General features: G+C 45.3%; 2 protein-coding genes across 3 annotated transcripts in view; one reads left to right on the top strand and one right to left on the bottom strand.

Moving 5' to 3' along the window:
* DHX32 (DEAH-box helicase 32 (putative)) overlaps positions 1-4822 on the bottom strand; it is a 48906-nt gene extending 44084 nt beyond the window's left edge. Inside the window, exon 1 of one of the 2 annotated variants that reach the window (XM_043926046.1) lies at positions 4579-4822. The gene's annotated coding sequence lies outside the window, so the exon portion shown is untranslated. The remainder of the gene's footprint in view (positions 1-4578) is intronic. The other variant, XM_043926047.1, reaches the window with a different exon arrangement.
* Positions 4823-4922: 100 nt separating this feature from the next.
* Positions 4923-14308, top strand: part of FANK1 (fibronectin type III and ankyrin repeat domains 1) — a 97528-nt gene continuing 88142 nt past the window's right edge. The window contains exon 1 of the mRNA XM_043926082.1: positions 4923-5041. Coding sequence (XP_043782017.1) covers positions 5029-5041 — 13 coding nt within the window. The 5' untranslated portion in view covers positions 4923-5028. The remainder of the gene's footprint in view (positions 5042-14308) is intronic.

A 14308-nucleotide genomic window follows, 5' to 3' on the forward strand; every position in this document is an offset into this window, starting at 1 on the left:
CTAAGGCAGGTGGAGGAAAATAGAATCATTTCAGGGAGTGCCAACACACGAGCCTGGAAGAGCAGGGGTTCTATTCTGTTAATCTCTCCAGATTTTCTGGTTCCTCCTCTCTAGTCTCTGTACCCCAGAGTTTTATCCCCAACCCTCTTCTCACTGCACATAACCTCCCCGGAGAACATCACTCACATTTTAACTTCAATCACTGAGTGCTTCACCCAAGTTTCTATCTTCATCTCAGACTTCTTTCTATAGTTCCAGACCCACACGTCCAAGTACTACTTATGGGACATCCCAACTTAGATAACAGGCAATTTCAGGGTTAATGTTCAAAACTGAATTTGTCATCTACCCCACTTCTCACACTTCTGAGAAAGAAAAGGGCTTCTTTCCTCCTTTCACGTTCCAGATCAGGCAACTGACAGAACAGTGCCCGTCAGCAGGACGTCATCCCTGGCTTCTCCCCCACCTCCACCTCCGGCATCTCCAAGGCTGCTGATTTCACCTCCCTCAGCGGCCCCTCCTCCTGATTCCCGACACCATCACCATCAGAGCCTTAGTTATCTTATCATTTCTCCACAGAATTACTGCAAAGTCTCCAGTTTTGCTTTTCTGCCTCCATCTGTGGCTCTCCGTCAACACATCATTCGCAGGCTGCCAGCCATCTCTGTCAAATGCAAAACTGGTCACATCACTGACTCAAGTGCTTTTTATAATCTTCAGGATAAAAGCCTCACTCCTGGATTCTTTCTGACTTAGTCTGTATTTGCCTCTCCAGCCTTCTAGCATGTTCTCTCTGCTCCTGCCACAGTGGACTTGTGCCCAGAGCTGGTCCCCTATCCCCTGTACCTCTACCTGGGAGGTCCCCCTGCCCTCACAGACAACCCATCGAGTCATTTCCTAGTCCCTCCTGGAGAAGAAAGCCAGGTCCCAGGAAGTACCTAACACATTACAGGTGCTCACCGAATATTTGCTGCATGTATGCCGGAGTTAATGACAACTCTTTACATTTAATAAATTATTTGGAATATACAAGGAATTTTCATTCATATCTATAATCATATTTGACAACCACTGCAGGTTTTATCATCCCGAGTTATCAATGAGGAAATAATGGCCCCTGACTTTCCCAAGATGGAAGAGCAGGAATTAATGCAATCATCCCTAACTAAAGGCTTGTCCTCTATTATTATCCTACTTAATTATCAGGTACACCCTGAAAACCCACTATGAGCTAAAAGGAATACAGAAGCAGCCTAGGTCATGGACTCAGCTCTAAAATGTTTCATCTCATCAGAGGCACAACACCCATACACAAAAAAACTGAGAGAAAATTCTACAAGATAGTATAGTATATATATAAAATAGATTACCAACGGGACCTACCGTATACACAGAGAACTATATTCAATATCTTATAATATTGGAAAGAATCTTGAAGGTAAAAGAATCTGAGAAGGAACATATATATATGTATATATAATGTATATGGCTAAATTACTGCACTATACACCTGAAACTAACATAAAACTAACACGATATTGTAAATTAACTATACCTCAATAAAAAAAAAATTCTAAGATGAAAAAAGAAAGTATAGTGTAGTATAGGGCTAAGTGCCAAAGTGCGTAGTGACCCCAGGAGGAACAGAATGCACTCAGTGGGCACCCACCTATCCTGGGGGCTTCCTGGGGCTCAGAGGGGAAAACATCCCTCTGCCGATGCAGGAGATGCAGAAGCAGCGCATTTGACCCCTGGGTTGGGAAGATCCCCTGGAGAAAGGAATGGCAAGCCACTCCAGTACTCTCGCCTGGAAAATCCCACAGACAGAGGAGCCTGGCGGGCTCCAGTCCAGGGGTTCGCGGAGTCGGACACGACCGAGTCACTGAGCATGGACACATGCACCCCTGTGCTGGAGAGGCTTTCCAAACAGGAGATGGGGGTGCGCAGCATGGGTCTGCAGCCCAATTACACTAGGAATGATTAAACGGGCTAAGACAGGGGCATTTCTTAAGTCCAACATGGTCATGCGGACCATGACAGGTCTGGAGGACAGAAAGGAAACAGCAAAAATGGAAATATAATTGTTTTCTGCCTTTGACCAAATTCCTTCTGAGTTTCAGAAAGTAACAAGAGTAAGAGTTCTCTCACTATGGAAAAATAGAAATCCAGAAACAAAAATGAAAACTTCCTCTGACTTAGGAGAGTAAGCTTATGAAACAGAAGTACATTAATCTGCTTTACTTTCTTTCTTTCCTTTTGAAATCATCCTACTTGAATTAAACCATGTTAACTTCCTAAAGGAATTACTTTTACTTTAAATTCTGATGTGGACAAGAGATTTAAATAAGAAAAAGAAAGGCCACCTCTGTCTCTTAATTGCTACCTTGTTATTTCCTGGGACAATGCTTTGGCTTGCTACATGTAGTTGAGCATCAGCAAAGTAAACAATAATGTAATTATTCCCTTCAGTGAAGAGCTGGGAAACTTTTCTGAACATGACAGTGAAAACAAATAGAAAAAGTAGTACAAAATCCGCAAAGGGACAACCAGTACCTTTACCATTCATTTCAACCCCCAGCCACTATCGACTGACCTCAGGCCATTCCCTCCAGTAATAAAGCACATCCCTTCATCTGGAGCAATTTCTTTAAAGCTCTTCTCAATCATTCAACAGGCATTTAACAAGTACATTGTTACTGGAGAAAAAGAAACTGAATACCAACCCTTGCCTTAGACATTTTTGTACCTACCCCTTCCTCATTTTCACCCCCCTCTTCAGTCATTTGTTCCATAGGTACATGATCCCCTAAAACAAATGCTGTTTTTCAGTTGCTCAAGTCACCTCTTACCTAAAATATGTCAATGCAAGATTGCCTCAATGTCAAGCTCATAGCTATCGATAAAATCATTCATCTATACTACAAAGTATTTACCAAATCATATCTCCATTTTATAAAGCAATTAGACTCTGGTGAAAAAAGAAACAAATCTGCATACAATTGTTAAATTCTCGAATCCTTGTTACATGAAGATCTACAATTTTGGTTCTTTCTTCTTTTTAAGTACAAGTGCCTAATCCTTTGCTATATAAGAAAATTTAACCCTACCTCCTCTTTTCTTTCTGTTAGTAAAAGCCAAGCTTTAATCATTATCTTGTCACTTTGACTATGACATTATTAATGAACATCATTATGTATGTTTCTCCAGTGAAAAGACCAATTCATAACTTTGCTAATGATGTGAAAACTATAATTTGAAAAGACTGTACTACAGAAGAACTGTTGATCTTAGAATCTTTCTATCTAAAAATCCACCATGAAGTGTTTACTTTCCAACTTGAATTTATTACTTTAATATTGTAGCTGTTGAATTACAGGTTCTGTATTTATCACACTGCTTGTCAATAAAACTTGTCGCTTTGACAACGAATCTGAAAAAGTCCCCATACAGTCTGAGAGGAGATAGCCCAATTTGGTGGAATATAATGAATGTCCCTTTCCATCACTGAATATCTGCTTCTTAGGTTCAATTAACCTCTGAATGATTCTCTTTAAGCGAGGAAAGTAATTCTCCTGATGTCCTTGTCATCTACAGGGTGGAAAAGAATTCTTTGCCATCTACTAGTGGCAAAGAATGAGCAGTCACTACCGTGACCCCAAAACACTCTCTTCTTTTCATTCCCCTCAAGTTCTGTCTAGGGCAGCAGGAAGAAGTGATAGAGGGGCCAAAATATTCAGACCGGAGCACTGCATCGATCACGCCGTTTCCTCCTACTGGCACGTGCATTCCCCTTGTTTTCCTTCTCCCCTCTCCTCAGGGTTGTTCTTCTTGACCTATACAGCACTCTCCCAGTGGTCTGAATTTTTACAGCCTACCAGATAAAATGCCCGGTGATCCCTAACACTTCCTGAAAGCACTACCTGCATCGATGTTTTCAAAACCATTCTTAGGAGAAAAAAAGACTATGGTGTGGGATCTTGCTACAAAAAAAGAGTATGGTGTGTTTCACTGACCTACCAAGTTTTGGTACAGAACGTGTGGGCCTGGTGCCTGCAACTTGGAGCGAAAACCAGGAGGAGCCCTGAAACAAATACACACACACACACACACACACACACAACACTAAAAACCGGAAAGATCCGACTGGGGCCCAGAGCCTGAAAGGTGACACTTGGATGACAGTGCAATGTGCGCAGCGGAGGCGCCTTCTCCCCGCTTTTCGGGACCCGGGCGACGCGCTCGGCCCACTGCCGACCGCTTGCTCCCATCTGCTAAGAAGCGCTGCCCGCCAAAGGGACACGAGTGGCCGAGGTCCGGCCCCGGGCCGACCGGGCGCACCCCACACCACCCGTGGCCGCCCCCCAGCCTCGAGGCCTCGGGGCCCGCAGGGAGGGCGGGTCCGCTCCGCGCGCCCGGACGCGGCTCCGCGAGGCTGGAGGGCGGCCGGAGGTGGGGGGCGTCTCCTCCCGGGCGGTTCACCAGTCGGGGCGGGGTGCTCCGGGGCCACCCGGCGGGCCCGCCACAGGTGCGCCGGGCCGCCCCCACCCCAGCCTCCCACCGCCGCGGCCCGGCCTTTACCTGCGGTCCGCGGACGGAGGCCCGGGCGCGGCCGCCCTTCCCCGCCGAGCTCGCCGGGCGCACGGACCGACGAACGGACGCCTCGGGTCGGCGACGGAGGGCTCACGGGGCCCCACCCGAAGGCCCCGCCGGGGACGCGAGGGCCGCCGCGGGGAGGGCGCGACCGCCTAACCAGGCCACCCTGGGGCAGCGCGTCTTCCGTCCGCGGGCCCCCTCCGCCCGCCGCGCTCGCTGCCCGGCTGGAGACGCGTGGGCCCTCGCGCTCGCTCGCGTTTCCTAGCGTCTTTTGGTCCCTCCCACTCGCCGTCCTTCCTGCTCCTCCTCCTCCCCACCCCGCTCTCCAGGTTGTCAGGGCAACCGAAGCGACGCCGGCCCCCGGGAGGAGAGGCGTTAGAAGGGGCCTGCAGCACCGGGGGCTCGGCCCGTAGGGGCCCGGGAGCAGCTTCCTCTATGGAGCTCCAGAGTAAGGGGGCCGGGGTCGGGGCCGGGGCGGGCCTTCCCTGGAACGGGTGTGGGCGCCCTGCGCGCAGCTCCACAGGCTTTTTTTTTTTTTTTTTAACGCTTTTGACCTGGATATACAGCCTCCCTCTCGCGCTTTCTTCTCCGGGAGAGTCGAGAAAGGGGCTAAATCCCGCGGAGTGTGATTGTCGGGAGCCCGAGGGCTGCGTGAGCTCGGGAATGTGGGCTGGAGGAGGCAGCGCCCCCAGGGTGTTGCTTCCTGAAATGACCTCCCAAGCAAATCCGTTTCTTGTTAGTATTGCTGTCTTTATTATTGGAGCTTCCCTGTTGGCTCCGATGGTAAAGAATCCTCCTGCAATGCGGGAGACACAGGTTCGATCCCTGGGTCGGGAAGATCTCTTGAAGGAGGGCATGGCAACCCACTCCAGTATTCTTGCCTGGAGAATCCCATGACAGAGGAGCCTGGCGGGAATACAGTCCACAGGGTCGCAGAGTCAGACACGACTGAAGCGACTTGGCATAACACGGTCGTCACTGCTTTGTTTGGTACTTTGATTCATTGACCATAAGTAGCCATTCTGCTTCTAAAATGTCAGCAGTTGAACCTGCAAGGAGGCCAGCTCTTGTACTTATTAGAAGATATGGCATCCTCTTCCCAGTAGTCGGAGATTTGAAAGAGAGAAAAATTTTGAACTTTGTGCAAGAGTGTTTAATTCGTTGCTAGAGGTTCTCCGAGGTAGGCTTGGACACGCAAAAAGGAAAAAAAGTTACGATTTCTTTTACTGTTTCCCACTTTGTTTGACAAAAGGTGAGCCGTCTGGAATGATCAGATCTAACACCAGCTTTAACTTACTGTGTTTCTGATTGTTGTTCAGTGTGCTGTGCTTAGTCGTTCAGTGGTGTCCGACTCTTTCTACCCCATGGACTGTAGCCCACCAGGCTCCTCTGTCCATGGGATTCTCCAGGCAAGAATACTGGAATGGGTTGCCATGCCCTCCTCCAGGGTATCTTTCCAACCCAGGGATTAACCCAGGTCTCCCACATCGCAGGCGGACTCTTTACCATCTGAGCCCCAGGGAAGCCCATTGATTGTTGTTTTTATATTATTAGTAAGGCTACTACTACTGTTCAAACCTCTCTAGGGACACAGAGCTCCATCCTTCTTTCCCAAGCTGCTTTATTGCTCCTTTTGTTCTTAAAATAAGAACAGTGTTTCGTAGGGAAACTAGAAAGACCTGCAACTGTTATAGGAGGATGCAGTGTGACTCTGAAAACCAAGTTGTCTTTTCTTGCACAATTTCAGAAATGAAAGTGCTCAGACCATGTCCATTCTCTGGGGTATATGCTGATGTTGTTACAGGTCGTTAGTTTCCAAGGAGGTTTCTAAAGAGTTTCTCCCTTCTTTTAACTCTCTTGCTGAGCTGAAAGCTTGTAAGTTGAGAATTATAGTTTGAGTGGACTTAATACACTATTCTATCACTCACACTTGTAACTCTCTGGATTCTGTGTGTTATCTAACCTGTTGAAAGAAATTTAACTTACAACAATGTTAGAATTGTTGTATCATTTCAAACTAATGCCAGGGTGTGCATGTTCTCTCTTTAGAGAAGAAGTAAAGTGAAGTGAAATATCTGTCTTAAAAATACCAACTTTATTTCTTCAAATTTATGTTACTGTTTAACTGTGTAAACCAAAAATTTCAAGTATGGTATTGAATTTGGTATTTCCAATTTCAATACCAATACCAATTTCAAATTCCAATACCAATTTCTATGGTATTTCCACGGTATTCTCTATGTTCTAAGTACTCTCCTCGGGTGGAGGATTGAACAGTGAATAAAACCGTGTTCGCTTTGGTTATTCCTGGGAAACTGAGCAGACACTTGCCCAAGAACTTCTGAAAACCTCCCTGGGGTCTGAGATTAGGAGAAAGCAAATGGACAGAAGGCTTCCGGCAGAATAACCCAACAAAGAATGAGGGAAAGGGGTTCCAGCCAGGTCCCTGAGACCAGAGAGAGCAGTGTGCGTTTAAGGTTCAGAGTTCGAAGATCAGCAGAGCTGTAACTGAGAAGACTGAGGGGTGGAGCAGAGGAGGAAGAAAAGAGACAAGGCTGGAAGAGTGAGTAGGAACCAGATCCTGGAGACTTTGTAAAACTGTGAGAAATTTATTACCTCTTTGAATGACACATCTCGTTTATATCTGATCACAGATATGTCTGATCACACTGGGTCTTAATGTGGAAAATATTTGCTAAATAATCTTTTATGCCTGGGACACAACTGTAAACTTATTCTTTTTTACATACTCTCAAATGCTGTCACTAGTTTAATTTTAGATAATTCAAACAATGACCATTTACCTTAGAGAATTCTTTAGCAGCCTAATAAACATCATTTTGGGTGAATATTAATTTATTTGCTGTTAATAAATATTTTAAAGGACAAGATTAGATGGTCTTTAAGGTCCTTTTTAACTTCAAGAAATGTACCCTACCAGATTCCACCTGAGACTCAAGTTACTATTTTATCCTCTCAAAGATATTGGAAAATACTATGGCTGTGATATTAACAAATATGACAATTATACTGTCATCAGTGTTATATTAACAATATGTTGTTATGCCAATATTATCTGGCATATTTTAAGCCTGGTGTGTTCATGATACCATTTGTTATTGGGGGGTTTCAAGTAGCATTTTACTGGTGTAGTTGGATATAGCACCAGTAAATTGATTTAAAAGGAGGCACCTTCTTCATTGCCTTTAAGGATTAAACATGTATCTAAGGACAACACCAAAGAACTACTAGAAAAAAACCCCAAGTCAGTCTTACCCATTCTGTTTCCACACACTTAGGTTTCTATTACTTTTAGGAGTGACCTTTATTAACTGAGTCATTAAAATCCCATAAACATAAGCACTTCAAATCCCACAGCTGGATCACACTCTGGCAATAAGCAGAGGGTGACTGGCTACCACTGTTTTGCAGAATGATAGTAAGCCAATGATCCAAGAAATGACTCCTGGGGGAAAGGGGCAAATTAAATCAGCTTACAACCCTGGGCTGTTTGGAATGGTTTTGGCTCTTGGCTTACATATTTACATCTTTAATTATTTTCTTCCTAAACTAACAACGCGGTTGGAAAGATAACCCATGTATGAAATAACATGAAAAATGCACATCAAATTCCTATTTTTAAAAAATTATTTGTTTTTGGCTATGCTGGGTCTTCACTGCTATGCACAGTCTTTTGCCAGTTGCAGCTAGTGTGGGCTACTCTCCAGCTGCAGTCCAAGTGCTTCTCACTGTGGTGGGTTCTCTTGTTGCGGAGCACAGGCTCTAGGCGTGCCGGCTGGGTAGTTGTGGTGCATGGGCTTAGCTACCCCGCGGCATGTGGCATCTTCCCCAGCCAGGGCCTGAACCTGTGCCCCCTGCCTTGGAAGGTGGATTCTTATCCACTGTGCCACCAGTGAAAGTCGTTCAGTCGTGCCCGACTCTTTGCAACCCCATGGACTATACAGTCCATGAAAGTCTCCAGGCCAGAATACTGGAGTGGGTAGCCTTTCCCTTCTCCAGGGGATCTTTTCCCACCCAGGGATGGAACCCAGGTTTCCCACCTGGCAGGTGGATTCTTTACCAGCTGAGCCATAAGGGAAGCCTGAGAATACTGGAGTGGGTAGCCTATCCCTTCTCCAGTGGATTTTCCTGACCCAGGAATCAAGCTGGAGTCTCCTGCATTGCAGTCAGATTCTTTACCAACTGAACTCGCCACCAGGGAAGTTCTAAATTCCTTTTTTTCTATTTTTTTTTTTAAGAGAAGATTTAAGTTAAACAGTACTATCTCTTCCCTAATATTTTATAAGTGGCAATGCCAAGGAGTAGCTTTGCAGGTCTTTAAACTTTCCTCTCATGATCTTCCCTAGCCCACCAATCACCCTAAACAAGTACATAATCTGAATTTTAAAATGTGTATATTTATCAAGTGCAACATCAAGATACACCCTTAGCTCCCACTTACAACCTTATTGCCACCTGCCCTCTAAACTCGCCTTAAATTAAAAATGCTGGGCCTATTTCAGGCCAGGCAGCAGTTTCTTGATAGATACCTCCCTTTTCAAAGAAATCCTAAATGGGATTCTAGGTTACTCCAGTGACTAAGAGACTGAGACATAGCCTTAAAGGGTTGAAGACTTGTTTCTCCAAACCTGTTTTCCCACTGGTCTGCCCCATCTATGGGTAGGATTTCACCATCTTCCCAGCTCCTCCAGCTGGAAATCCGAGTGTCACCCTGAGCTCCTCTCTTTTACTCAGCACCCCTCCCACTCACCCCACCCACCAGCGTGCCTGTTTATTCCACCTCACACACACCCTCACTCTGTGTCTTTCTCCCTGCGGTCATCACCCATACTCCAAGCCACCATCTTGCCTAGCCCGTGATGGGAGTCTCTGCTGATTTCTGCGTTTCCTCTCCCCACCTGTGCTCACCTGGGGACCAGAGTAAGCTTTTCAAAATGCACAGGTCATGTCACTCCCCTGCCAAAAGCACCCCCCCCCCCCCCCGCAAGAGTTCTTATCCAGCTGCCTCTGCAGCCCACCTCGTATAGGATCTGGGGTACATGATGCTTCAGCCAACGGTCTTTTCGTCCCTTCAATGTACCAAGCTCCCTCGAGACTGCGGGTCTTGGCACAGGCTCTTCCCGGGGCTGGGGGGGGAGGTTCTCCCTCCTGCTCGGGGTCCCACCCAGTGTCTTCTGGTCTCAGCTGAAATGCCACTCCTTTGTGCTTCGTGTTCAGTCGTGTCCAACTCTTTGCGACTCCATGGACGGTAACCCGCCAGGCTCCTCTGTCCATGGGATTTCCCAGGCAAGAATATTGGAGTGGGTGGCCATTCCCCTCTCCAGGGGATCTTCCCGACCCAGGGATCGACCCCCTGACTCCTGGGTCTCCTGCATTGTAGGCAAATTCTTCACCGTGGAGCAGTCAGCGATGCCCCATGTCACTCCTTGTTGAGTGCATTTCTCTGATTCTCCAAAGAGGGTCAGGCCCCCTCCCTGTGTTACTCCTGTCTCTGCAGTGATCACAATCTGTGGTTCTCTTGTTAATTTTCACAATCTGTGTTCTCCACCGGGCTGTAGGGTGGCTAAAGAGGGCCCAGTCTACCGTTCTGCTTCCAACACTTAACATGGAATAGGCCCCAAACAAGCATTTATTGAATGGATGGCACTGCTGTGAACACCTGGGTGCCTTATTTAATTTTATTTCCTTAAGAGTGTTGCGATGTGCTTCAAAAGAAAGCCATTTTAGTCTGTAACAGAAAGGGCTGTGCACCAGTGAGATTTGACTTGCCCCTTATGTTGTATGCTTTGGGTAAAGTTCATTTAAATCAGGAGCTTGTAAATGTCAGGTGAATTACAAGTATGGCATTTCTTTTTCTTCACTATTTTAAAAGGGGGTCTTTTAAGTATCTCATTCTATCCAGTAAAATTAAGGAAATAAGAATGGAATCTTATCTGGGGGTACTGAAAGACTGCCAGCTCATAGACTCAACAAAATCTTTGCACCGCCATGGAGTACTTATTCATTAATTATCTGAGAGACTGCTGAGTATTTAAGAGCAATAAATTAGTGAAACCCAGGAGTGATTTTTAAAAGTCTGTGTAACAATTTTTTGTCAAGTAGTCTTAGTCTCTTACAGAGTGAAGCAAGTCAGAAAGAAAAACACCAATACAGTATATTAATGCATATACATGGAATTTAGAAAGATGGTAACGATGACCCTATATGCGAGATAGCCAAAGAGACACAGATGTAAAGAACAGTCTTTTCGACTCTGGGAAAAGTTGAGGGTGGATGAAATGAGAGAATAGCATTGAAACATGTATATTACTATGTGTGAAATAGATCACCAGTCCAGGTTCGATGCATGAGACAGGGTGCTCAGGGCTGGTGCACTGGGATGACCCTGAGGGATGAGATGGGGAGGAAGGTGGGAGGGGGGCTCAGGATGGGGGACACATGTACACCCGTGGCTGATTCATGTCAATGTATGGCAAAAACCACTACAGTATTGTAAAGTAACTAGCCTCCAATTAAAATAAAAGATTAATTTTTTTAAAGAAGAATATTCTATCAGATTGCAATTCAAAAGTTACCATTAAGAAATAAAGGCTTATTTGAATCAAGCTTAAAACTTAAAAAAATTCAAAGCAGCAGGCTTTAAATAGCTATAAAATCCCCGTCAAAATACTGACGCTCACTGCCACCCTGACCTCAGGATGCTCCGCCCGCCGCAGGGAGGAGCAGAACGACTGGGTGGGTGCAGCTGTGTCTCAGCAGAAGCTCAGCGCTATCCTCCAGCCAAGTCTTACCCGATAACTTGGATTCCACCTCCTCTTGCTGGGGAGAGAAAGCCTGTTACCACCTGCTTGGTCTGGGGAATCTGCCCAAACAGGCCCAGGAACTGAACTAAGCCGACCAGTCTACTGGAGGGGCTTGTGCCTGAGCATCACCCAAGAGTGGCCTGGATGAGTCATCAAGTACAGAAGGTGGTGCCAACTCATTCACAATAAACAATTCACACCAGTGTTCTGGGCATTCCCCTGCTCACCAGGCTGGGGCAAAACTGGAGATGCTTATCCTGGGACCCTGCCCGAGTCTGGGGACATTTGTGTCCTGAGCAGCAGAAAGAAAGGAGGAGGCATCCCTTGTTTTTAAATTCCTTTAGTTGAAACACCAATACGTTGGCCTCCTGATGCGAAGAACTGACTCATTTGAAAAGACCCTGATGCTGGGAAAGATTGAAGGCAGGAGGAGAAGGGGATGACAGAGGATGAGATGGTTGGATGGCATCACTGACGCAATGGACATGAGTTTGGGTAGACTCTGGGAGTTGGTGATGGACAGGGAGGCCTGGCAGGCTGCGGTCCATGGGGTCGCAAAGAGTCGGACACGACTGAGCGACTGAACTGAACTGAGCTGAGCTGTAACCCGCCCCCTTCCAGGATGTCAGGGACCCCTTCCTGGCCTCACCTTCCTGGGACAGTTGTCTCATTCTCACTCTCCTGCCTCCTTGTTTCTGCCCACTTACTGCCCATCCATGTATCTGTCCTTAGAAACATCTCGCCAACGTTACCATCTCTTAAAAAAACGTTGCCTCTCTGTTTACCCTCCTCCAACCAAAATCAGAGTTGATTTCTCCCTCATAGATACTGTCTGCATTTTATTGCTACTTTTATTATTCTAATGTGTTGTGATTGATACATATTTATTTGTTCAGCTCTCCCATTAGAAGTTACCTTGAAATGGGGACTTCCCTGGTGGCCCAGGGTTTAAGAATCTGCCTTCCAATGCAAGAGATGTGGGTTTAATCCTTGGTCAAAAAACTAAGATCCCAGATGCCTTGAAGCAACTAAACCCTCACACTGCAGCTAGAGAAGTGCCCTCAATGCAGACCTGGCACAGACAAAAAAAAGGAAGTTAACTTGAAATGGATTAAGGGCTTAAATGTCAGACCTGAAATTCTAAAGCTCTTACCAGAAAACACAGGGAAAGAGCTCCTCAGTATAGATCTTGGCAATGGTTTTTTGGATATGACACTGAAAACACAAGCAACAAAAGCAAAAAAATCAACACGTGGGAGAACATCAAATGAATAATCTTCTATACAGCAGAAGAAACAATCGTCAAAACGGAAAGGCAGCCTATAGAATGGGAGAGAATATTTGCAAACCATCTCTCGGTAAGGGACTGATCGTCTCAAACGTATTAGGAACTCATACAGCTCAACAGCAGGAAAACAATCCATTTTAAAACTGGACAGGAGACCCGAATAGACATTTTTCCAAAGAAGATATATGCCAGTGGTCAACAGATACGTGAAAAAGTGTTCAGCATCACTGATCATCAGGAAATGTGTATTGAAACCACAATGAGCTGCCACCTTACACCTGTCAGAATGGCTGTTATCAAAAAGATAGAAGTGCTTATTCATGGTCAGCAACTTCCTCAAGGAGGGGTTTCTGGGCTAATTTCTCGTGTCCCCTTTTCACTGGAATCTTGGCCCATTAAGCCTTGGTCGTTTTGGCAGTCTTCAACTCCAGTGTTTTTGTGTGACTGTTGCAAGTTTTACTTTCTATTTGTCTTGCCCCAGCTATGAATCAACCACGGGGACTGTAGGGCGAATGTAGGGCCAGTTTCAATGTTCTGTTCTTCTCTTGGGGAACTTGGTCCCTAATCTTATCTACGTTCTTGGACCTTATTGCCTTCATATAGCTGTTTTTAAATATACTATCCAGTTTTTGTTCTTTGTGGAAGTATTACTGCAATACCTGCTAGAAGATTAAATTGATAATTAAAACTTAACAGAAGATCCTCAAAGACATTTAATTCAAAAGACTTAACCAGGGCTTTCAATAAATTTTTCATAGCCTTCTATTTCTTTTAAGATCTGAAAGCATATGTAAAATTTAATTTATTATATCCAGCAGTATTTCCTGCCTTTTAATCATTCAATACGTAGTTCGCGATTTATACATAATATCCGTGTCTTCTAGTTTGTGATCAAATTGTGTAAATCCTAGTTAATAAAGATAACTTTAAACATCAGTAGATTATATTTTTGGGCTAAGTTCTTGAAGATTAAAAGAAACTTTTATGACTATTTTATGTCCATTGCAGAGGAAACACTTTTGATGGTTAAAAATTATATATACCAAAAAAAAATTATATATACCAAAAATAAGGTGAGGCCAAAGATAACTAATGGAATAGTTTCTCCAGGGGAAAGCAGTGTCTGCTGTCTATTAACATCTTATCTGTTAATTTGGTTGAAAATGTGCTCAGGTAATTCCTGGAGTTGGTTAAAGGTGTTACTTAGGCCTTCTTGGATCTACTTAGATGGTGGTGATCTTGGGTTGGCTGGCTTCCTCTCTATTCTGTGCATATTTTGGGATAAGGACACCTGTGGCACCCCACTATATATTATTAGTTTCAAGTGCCCAAGGAGAGACAGAATTTTCTTTCTTAATTTGAATTATAAGGGCAGGATCCTGGTTAGACCAGCTGTATCGAATGCCTACTCCATCGTGAAGGCTGGAGGGGAGGGATGTCTGTGACAGCTCATAAGCCAGGGAAGCTGTAAGGATCTGGGTGCATGTCACGGCATCGTCAGCCAAGGTGACTGTGCAAAACCATCGTGGTTCTATACTGTGTTCAGTGGGTCTTTGACTTGTTACTGCTCTTCACTAGGAGGGAGGCCTGATCCTCACTGAGC

This window comes from Cervus elaphus, chromosome 15, assembly GCF_910594005.1.
Source record: "Cervus elaphus chromosome 15, mCerEla1.1, whole genome shotgun sequence".
Taxonomy (NCBI): domain Eukaryota; kingdom Metazoa; phylum Chordata; class Mammalia; order Artiodactyla; family Cervidae; genus Cervus; species Cervus elaphus.